The sequence below is a fragment of the Chaetura pelagica genome, unplaced genomic scaffold (genome assembly GCF_000747805.2).
Source record: "Chaetura pelagica isolate M959 unplaced genomic scaffold, ChaPel_1.0 scaffold278, whole genome shotgun sequence".
Taxonomy (NCBI): domain Eukaryota; kingdom Metazoa; phylum Chordata; class Aves; order Apodiformes; family Apodidae; genus Chaetura; species Chaetura pelagica.
The window spans coordinates 845,303-855,158 of NW_009954497.1; the positions used below are offsets into that span (position 1 = coordinate 845,303).

Genomic DNA, 9,856 nt, shown 5'->3' on the forward strand with positions numbered 1-9,856 from the left:
AGAGTGTAAGTCTATGACTTCTAACCTCATAAAGAGTTGTTTTACCTACTGAACTCCTCTGCAGAATAGCCATCTTCCAGACAAAAAACCCCAGACATACTCGAAGCATGTGTTATGCCAAAAGAGAATTTTAGTCTGGGGGTGAGAAATAAGGATTATTTCAGTGCATCAAGACATCAAGTCCTGACTGTCTCGAGCTGTTCAGGAGAGAAAGAGACTATAGGTTAATCAGAGTATTGAGGCACGGAAAGAGTACAGGTTCCAACGTTTTAGTCCTATTTTTTCCATGTCTTAGCTATTTCCATCTTTGGCTATTGTCAATTCTCAAGATTTCAGCTCCTACCGAAAGTGCAGGCAAAGAATGAGGAAAAGAGGGAAGAGAGCCCAGCACCTGTTTCTCTCCACCCGAGTTTCCAAACGTGTGGCGGAAGCCATTCTGTATGACACTTGAGATCCCTTCCATGCTGAAGCGCTAATAGTGGAAACATAGCAGAAAGAAAAAGAGACAGAAGAGAGAGGTTCAGAAGACTATTAATCAGCGTTTATCAAGTATAAAAGACAAATGACAAAGACAAGCTCTAAGATGTATTTCAGCACATTTCTACTTTTTTCATTAACCCACTAAATCTTTGTAACTAAAAAGCAAACCTTATAATGGCAGTTAAGCAGTGTATCTACAGAAAAATTTAGTCAAATAAAACCTTCACTCAACAGAATCAGTAACTGAGACTTGCCTTTTAAGGCTCATAATTTCATTTTCAAATGTACATGGTAGTGTTTTGGATAGTTTAGTTAACAGTACTATCTCCTTTAAAATTAATGTTTAAGCAATATACTTTCAGAGACACTGCTGCTATCAGTTTTTCAGATGTTAAGCACCAACTAGAAATACTGTTCAGAGGTAGTAATTTTCAGCTATATTCCTTTAGAAAGATTTTATGCTTTCATGATTCCTTCACCACAACTGAAGCAACAATTAGCTATCAACTGTATTCCCCACTTTTTTGTGTGGAGTATGATAAAATATGCACAATACGTTAATAAAGCACCTACATTAATTTCAAGCTCTGTTATATGGAACCATGGAATCCAAGTAAAGAAAAACACATATAATCCAACCACAGGTTTGGGTTTTTTTGTTTGTTTTGTTTTTTCTTAACTTTGTAGTTCTTTTTGCTTGCTGGAGAAGACAAGTAAAAAAACAAAAATCAAAGTAATTTTTACATTTAGTGTGAGATAGTCAGCACTTGACAAGCATATGAAACCAAGAGACTGTAAAGGTCCTGATGCAGGGCAGTATAATGCACCTACCTCAGCACACTTATGTGAACATTTTTATTTATGGCAGGGGGAAATAAAATGTGCTGGAATACAGTATTCATTTTCTTTCTAAAGCACAGTCAAGTCAGTAAATAGACACAGATGTTACTAAAGCCAACTTAACTCTTTTAAGATATTTTGGTTAAAGGAACTGGTATCTTCAAGACCTGACTATTCTTAATTACTCCCCACTTTTCCCTTATGAGAGTGAGAAACATTTTAGAAGTCTAAGAAAGTGATTTACCTAAAGCCTGTATCAAGGACAAAGAACTGAAAACCCCACCTCTAAGCTTTGTATTTAAATGAAACTCCATTACAGTTTTAGTTAATAAAATTATTAATGTATACATTATTTATTAACAGAAACTCACTCTTCACAAAGTTACTTAACATACTTGAAAAGATTGAGCATATCTTTATGCAGATTCTCAGCACTTCCTTTAAAAAAAAACAAAACAAAAAGGAAAAAAAAAAAAAAAAGGTGTATTGAAGGAAGGAAGCTTGCACCTCTTTCTGGGAGAAAGGTCCAAAATCTCCACTTAGGAATGGTAAAAGCTATTTTCAAAGGAAACATAGATATGCAGCCTACAGTGTTATTTGGGAACTAGTTTGTTCAATTCCTCTCACAAAGCAATCTGACATATTTATATCTTGAAGCAACCAAATACGAAAATGTTGTATACTGGGACCATGTGGGAAGCATCAATCAAGTCTCTACAATTGAAACTAACTAGATAAGCTTATCAGTAATTTGACTCAAGTTCCAAAACCAAATAGTTATTTTTCCTTCTATTTAGAATGCCATTTTTTTCTTTTTCAAGAAGGAGAACCGTCAAGATATGTTAGAACTTTTCACAGTGCTCTTACAAAGGTATGACAATTTTGCACTGTTTTCCAGACATAAAACTTTCACAGAGTTCCATTAAAACTTAGCTAGGCCCACAAAAGGTGACTTTGAATTAGACGGACAAGACCAGAACTCTATTTAGGTTTTCTCAAAACCTACACTTTCTTGTAAGTTTAGAAACAGATTCTGGAGAATTAATGTTTCATTACAAATGCTTATTCCTTATATTTAAGAAACAAATCCAAAAAGCTTCTGATGTCAATCTAAAGCATTCCTTCTGGGACTTAGCCAGACTAATAATTGTACACACTCACTAAATTTCAGAGTGAGGCCAAACAGATAAATGAGTATGCCTACTGACAACAGAACACACAGCAGTACATTCAAATCTAGCATTTTTCACAAGAAAGGTATGCTAATTCCAAACAAATTCTGCAAACAAAATGAAATCCATTTGAGTATGAGAAAAGTAAAATGTTTTATGATCTTGTGAAAAAAAAAATAATCTCAATAAAAGTGCCTGAGCCTTGTCTGCAAATGAACACGTAGAAGCAGGTGTACAAGGTATCCTGTTACAATCTTGGACTACTACTTCCCATAGGGAAAAAACAAAAAATAATCTAAATCTAGAACGAGTTAGAAAAATTTTCTTACTGTTCCAGGCATATGACCTCTTTCTTGTTTGCCATTTTGAGGACTACCATTTTTCAGCTTCTTTTTCTTCTTTGCTGTTTCCTTGTGTTCTCTCTGCTTGTTTTGTACTTCAATGAGGACAGAAATGAAGCTGTTTTTCACCTCCTTCTCAAATTCCAACTCATCTCGCAGAGCCAACTGCTGTACCAGTTCCTCAGAATAATCCTTAATAGCAGTCTCAATTTCTTCTAGCAATTCATTTAGCTCAGCAACAGACAATCGTTTTACTCCTATAAACAGATCATGTAAAAAACAAATCTGTCAGGATTTTATGCATGAGAATACTTGTAGGAATTACAAGACAAAAGTACTCTGAACTTTTTTCAAAACAAAAAATTCACATCTAAAACTACATATTTAAACTATTATTCTGTAAAAAAAAATAAATCCTAAAGGAATAAATACATCACAAAAGCAACGACACTAGCAACAAGAAGACAGTTAAACTTTCTTCTTATTTCTAAGAAATGGAATATAATCTGCAAATACGAAGAGCATGTTATAGTTAAGGAAGCTGAAGTAAGCATTAAACTTGTAATACTGCCACCTTTGTTAACTACTATTTTTCATCTACACTCAATATTCAAAATAGAATATTTTCTGAACCAACAATCAACATCACGGTGTTTCTGTAATCCTTGGGTTTTTCATCTAGAGTAATAAAGATATTATACTCTTTGAGCTTTCAAAAGCTTTAGCTAATCTTCTTAAACACAGTGTACTGGCTTCAAGAAAGTGTCTAATTTTAAGAAATAGAAATTAATAAATTTTAATAAAAATTACTGACTTGTCATTTTACTTACAAAGGGATCTCATTCCAATTAATCAAGCTTCAGCATACTTGCTTTAATTTTATTTTTATTTTAAGTTACGAAAGCTGACAAACATAAGTTTTCTATTTATGTTCTAAACATAGTTTCTTATTTCAGGGCACTTGGAAAATATTTTTGAATGCAGATATTTCATAAGAAAGACTTGCTAAAAATCAAACACATGGCAAACTTACCCTTTAAACTGCTTGCAATAAGCGTAAGAGCAAAATACTAAGTATCACTTACTCTCTTCATAACTGTTGTTTGTACTGGATCTCTTCAGTGTCTGAATTTCCTGGGAAAGCATGGAGAGTCGATCTGACTGGGTGGGAGTTTCATCATCTTCTGGATCAGGTGATTCCTGCATCATTTCCTCTATTTCTTCAATCACCTTCAAAAAAGAAAACCCTTATGAACACCCTCATGCATGAAGAGAAACAGACTGCAATTTGAAGCAAAGCTGTTAAAAGCTTAAGGGTTTTTTACTTTCAGTTAATGAAGATGCTGCTGGATGACACTAATACCAAGACTGGATTGAGAGGAATCAACAAAATCATAGTGACATTTCCCCCCCATCTTGCTCTCTGAGAATAACCCCACCTTTTCACAGTAAACTGCTGATCTCATAACAAGCAGTGTCTTGAAACTACAGTTATTTCTACATGAAGGTACACATGGTTCTGCTCAAAGAAAACTGAAGAGTGAGCAGGAATATATTTTCCTAGTCCTTAGTTGAAAGAAAACAAAACAATAACAAAAATCAATTGCCTCCCCACCCCCAACCTCCATTTCACTGCACTTCTCTAAGCAAAAAAACCTACCACTTAAACTCTGAATATCCTGAAAATCTATAGTTCTTATGAGAAGTTTTATGAACTGATCAGTCATAACCTGAAGTTGATTTGCTTCCCTGCGTGTAAGATCTGAGCCAGACCAAAAGTAGAACAGGATTTCTGTTCATAGAGAGCTTGTTTTTCAGTATAGAAATGACCATATTTCTACAGGCCAAAATATTAACCGAGCAGCTGAAAAAAATAACACATCAACATTTGCAGGTTTAAAGGCTGCAGAGATTGCTGATATCTGCTTAACAGTAAAAAGGAGCTGAGGTAGTTCAGGTAATTCTGTCTCTCATTCTCTTAATAACCACGTTCCTCAGATTTTACAAGTAACCATTTAAGCAACAAGAAAAGACATTGTTGTGTTTGCTCACTAAAGCAAGATCTTAATGGACAGTCCTTAACCAGACTGAGAAGAGCAGTTTTCAAGATAATTTAGGTGAATCCACAGATTTGGAACAGAAGTCTTTAGACACCAAGTAATTTGAAAAAGAAGTCTCACTAACCACCAATCCATGTGAATGGCCATACAGTCATACTGGAAAACTACAAACTCTGCAATACCACCACCAGTCTGAAAATATTTTTGCTACTCCACATAGTCACATTCTGACTTATTCATGGCAAGGAATGTATAAAGATTTCGCAGATCTGAGACTATCAACCTCACCTGAAGCATTGGAATACTTTTGAAATCTGAATGATGCATTAATATACCACATATTAATATGACTATAATCAAAGACCAATCAAGAAGATTAGCTGTGGTGAACAGTAAGGAAGAGGAACAAAAAACATGTACAGATTAAAAGAAAATATTACACCAACAACACTGTCTTTGAGGGCATTTTACCTGCTCTGCTGTGAAGAGTGGTTCATCATTGATGCAGGAAACGATGATAGAATGCATATCCAATTGTTCTCTCAGCTCTTCATCATCTGACAGGTCAAGGTTCAAATTATCATTTACCTAGAAAGCGTGAAAATGAAAGTATGTACTTATATAAATATATACATACACACCTTTGTGTGTCTATGTACATATATGCACACATAAAAATATAGGTACATATATAAAAAATAAAAGGGGAACTAATGTTGAATTTTAAGAATGAAACAGATTCCTTGCCCCTAATAATAGAACGAGTCATTCTTGCTGTCAAATAACTGGAAACTGAAGTATCTTAACAACTGAAATAAAAACCACAATTGGAGGAAGTTAAAATAGTTGTATTTAAATACAAAAAACATATCAGGTATCTGCACAGAAGGCCGTCAATCCAATGTAGATATTTAAAGCTTAAATGAAGATGGATGTTTGTCAGTGTGGGGCGAAAACTTACCTATAAACTCTAATATTACAGGACACAAACCTGTTATTTTATGTGCTTTTATAGTTCTACTGTTTAAGGTAATAAAGACAGAAAAAAAAAAAGTTGTTAAAAAAAACCCAAACATGAACGTGATTATCATCCTGGATTAAAGCATATTGTTTAACATCTCAGAGTTTTTTCAAGAAGAAACAGAAATAGTACTATTCCCACACATATACCATTAAATTACACTCATCCTTCCAAACCAAAGACATATACATAGTAAAAGATTTAAGTCCTATCTTTGATCAGTCACATATATTTTTACTCTCACACAGTGATATATACTAGCTTATATACAAAGTTGCTTGTTTTTTCTACACTTTGTCCATTACTAGGTTCCAGCCAAACCAACCTAGAACAGCCGCCCAGTGCTCAACAGCTGCAACCCTCAACCTTTGACATTTTGAGCTTAATCATTTTAACTGATCTTCAGGGTAATTTACATGCATTATGACTAGCTGCATAAAGTCCTTGGTCTCACAGTACCAGTTTTCAATTTTTGTTGCAATTCCTTCAATTTTCCCAGTTTCTTCAGAAACTTAATACCCTTCAGATTTCTTTTGAAAATGCTACCAGTATCCCCACATAGTTAGACTACAGGGAAAAAACACTATTTGTACTTTTTCAACCACTAGAATTAAGTCAAATGTCCACTTTTTTCCAGAATCTGAACTCCAATAATGATGCAGTGCCAGGGCTCCACGAAGAGTATCTGTTCACCTACCACACAGATACATCCCAGTTTTGACATTCTTTAATGTCTGCAATCCTCATGTATTTTTCCATGTATATAGGATAATGAAAACAAACTGTGGGATAGTAAGCAAGGATTATCTAGAAGCAGTTTATGAGGTCAGCTCCCCCCCCTAACATCTGCAGAAACAACATTTATCAGAATATATATTCTGATAATTTAGATTAATAAACCGCTTAAAACAGCTCAAGCTACACCTGATGCCAAAAGGACCACCTGGTGTTCCACCCAGCCACACTCCATGACTGCTTCTGTGCTCACGCTCCTACCAGGGATGAATGACCTGTTTCAAAGTAATCTAACAAAAACATTATAAACAAGCAATTGTGCAATCCTGTTCCTTGGACTACTGTACAATACTGCAATCCAACTACTTTTACTGTCAGAGTCATATACAAGTGTTCACAGATCTGTGACGTGAAGCAACAAAGATTAGACCAATCAGCCTCATTCACCTTACATTTTTTTCCTAGTAAAACAGGAAGAGAAATACTTTAAGCACAAGTCCAACAGCATATGATTAGTTTCAAAGGCATTAAGAAAGCGTTGCTTAGCTGTTAGGATTCATTGTAAGTTAAAACAAGCTACTAGCTCGTCCATATGTGATGTCACATATCCAGAAATACTGCTGAAACACAGAGAAGTAGAAAAAGGCATGTGAAATGCTCCCAAACAGATGGTCTTTACACATCAAAAGGCATGCCAGGTGGACTGAAAGCTGAAAAAACTTTAGATATGTTTAATCCATAAACTGACTTCCCGTCTCCTGGCAGAATACCTAAAACTCTTTCTAATCAAGCAACACTCCTTTACATTTTTTAATGTAGTGCTTTCATAATCTCTCATAAAGAACTTAAAAAAAATAAAATATTTGAAACATTTTTTTTCTATTGTACTTTTTTTCATTATCAAGAAATTAATCATTTTTCATTTAGTCCATTTTTCAGTCACACAAGCAGGTCACAGCATAGGGGGGTTAAGTCTTTTCACTTTAAATGTAAGGATTTAATTACTCTAAAACCACTTTGAATATCTGAACAAACAACACTCTAATAAAACCTACAATAAACACAAGTTAAATTCAAGGGACAGCAATCAGACTCAAGTTGAGAAAGTGAGTTCCAAACTGCTATCTTCCCTTGCTGAATTCCAAAGTATTCTCTTTAGGAAAATAATCTTTGTTCCTGTCACAATAAGATAGCTATGGCTTATGTAACGGACAGCAGAAGTCAAAGCTTTAACTTATTCTCAGGTTACACACAGAGATAATTTTACAATATAACTCAACTTCACGATGTTTAAAAGATAAGCTACTTATTTCCCCAGAAGACCTGGGAGATGGGAATTGTTCCTAGCTTTTCTTCCTGAAGCGTTTTAATCCACTTCTAAGAAGATAAGAGGACAACTCTTTCTATAAACCTCTCTGAAGCTCTTCATTCCCTGCTCCCTCCCCAGACAACTATTCTACTTGTTAAATCAGAAAAACAAACCAAAACAAACTCTTGCACTTCAATGTCTCCTGGGTCACCTTTTCTGCAAAAGAAGCTGCTTTAGTCCCCCTCTGACTGCAGAATGTGATGGACTTAAAAAAAGCCCAAACTAGATTTTTAAATCAGAACACCCCTGCCTTTTTTCCTTCACTTACCCAGAAGAGTGTTCAACATGAAACAGACAGTACAAAGATTTTATGTGAAACACTTTCTCATTTTACTATTTTTTTCTACTATGCTCTGTCTGTAATGAACATCCATCTAAAATTATTCCAGTCCAAGACAATGCAAACATACATCAATGCTTTTGATTTTTAAAAGACTCTCATGTATCATACCAAGCACTAAGAACATTTTAAGCCATTTAATAACAATACTCTTTTGTACAAATGCAAATTGCTTAATTTCCCTGCTGAGTATAAAAGATCCAAACAGGGTATTTCTGCTGATCAGAACTTACCCCTTTTTCTGAAAGATTCAGTGTTGGCAAGTGCAAAGCTCTGGTGTGGGAAGACTTCCAGTCAACAGGCATTACGTTACCATAATTATCAGTCAAAGCATTCCAAATCCTGGGGAGAGGAATAAATTAACAAAAATGCAGGTCTTAAAACAAGCAGCAACTGATCAGCAATAAACATGTTTGTACTGATAATATAATTCTGACATCAACTATTTTTTTCTCCCTAAATATTCATGTACAAGTTATTGACAATATTTTATAATATTCTGAATTTAAGAGAAACCAGTTTTTGATCAACATAATTTATTCTGCTTTCTAAACCAACAATGTACACACAGCTGTGAAATAAAGCAAAAGGGCTAGCTTCATACTAATTATGTAACCACAAGCAAAAGTTTTTGGGGTGGATGAGTCCTTCCTTTAATTAAAATTGAGCTTATCGATAAATTCCTTTCCTAGTGCTGTAGCTGTTCTCCTTGCCTCTTGGATGTTTAAATCAGGAATTAGCAAAGGCTGAGCCTAATCTTTTTCTTTCTTTCCATTGAACACAGAAGAGTGAACATGCACAGGTTATACTAAAATTCTGCAAGGATTTCATTTTATCCAGAAGTACTCGTGCTGAGCTCAGTCCACCACACTCACCTTTTACCTTCTTAAAAGTCTACGGGGTACAAGCTCTCTGGCTGCACTAGAGGCTTCCAATGTGCAGCCCTACCCTGGTGCACCCGTTCAGAATCGGAAAGAGAGCGGCCCTGTCAGCAGCAGGGCTGCTGCCTCGGGTCAGCTAACAAACCCTGCGGCGTGGGTGGATGTTTGGGGTGGTTGCCTAGCTAGGCTCAGAGGAGGTCAGGGGAGTGGCTGGGCCAGACACAGCCTCACCACTGAACATGGCTCTGATTCATGGCCCTCTGTGCTTACCTCGCCGTTTATACCACAGATAGGAAGCCTTTTGCTAACAGTGTTACTCTTATCTTCTCCTAGAATAAGACATGCGATTTAGTTGCCGCAAAGTAACAAGCAAAACGGCACTGTTTTAATGAAGATAAGCTGACTGGGATTTGCTGTAAAATAACAAGCCTAAATACTTGTGAAATAACGTCAGAGCCAGGAAAGCAGCACAGATCCGAAAGGCGCTGTCGCTCAGGGGAAAAACAACGATCGCAGTTGCAACTAAGGTGACGCTCTCCATCTGCTGTCCGTGCCGTCCGTGTTTCACCCACAAACGGCGGGTGCTCCGCAAGGAGCCCAACGAGCACGACCCTCCG

At 35.9% G+C, this 9,856-nt stretch overlaps 1 protein-coding gene across 1 annotated transcript in view; it reads right to left on the reverse strand.

The window, feature by feature from the left end:
- FEZ2 (fasciculation and elongation protein zeta 2 (zygin II)) overlaps window positions 1-9,780 on the reverse strand; it is a 22,868-nt gene extending 13,088 nt beyond the window's left edge. The window contains exons 1-6 of the mRNA XM_010004602.1: window positions 9,677-9,780; window positions 8,592-8,700; window positions 5,365-5,481; window positions 3,919-4,063; window positions 2,822-3,090; window positions 392-472 (exon numbers count right to left, since the gene is read on the reverse strand). Coding sequence (XP_010002904.1) covers window positions 392-472; window positions 2,822-3,090; window positions 3,919-4,063; window positions 5,365-5,481; window positions 8,592-8,700; window positions 9,677-9,780 — 825 coding nt within the window. The remainder of the gene's footprint in view (window positions 1-391; window positions 473-2,821; window positions 3,091-3,918; window positions 4,064-5,364; window positions 5,482-8,591; window positions 8,701-9,676) is intronic.
- Window positions 9,781-9,856: the final 76 nt, after the last annotated feature.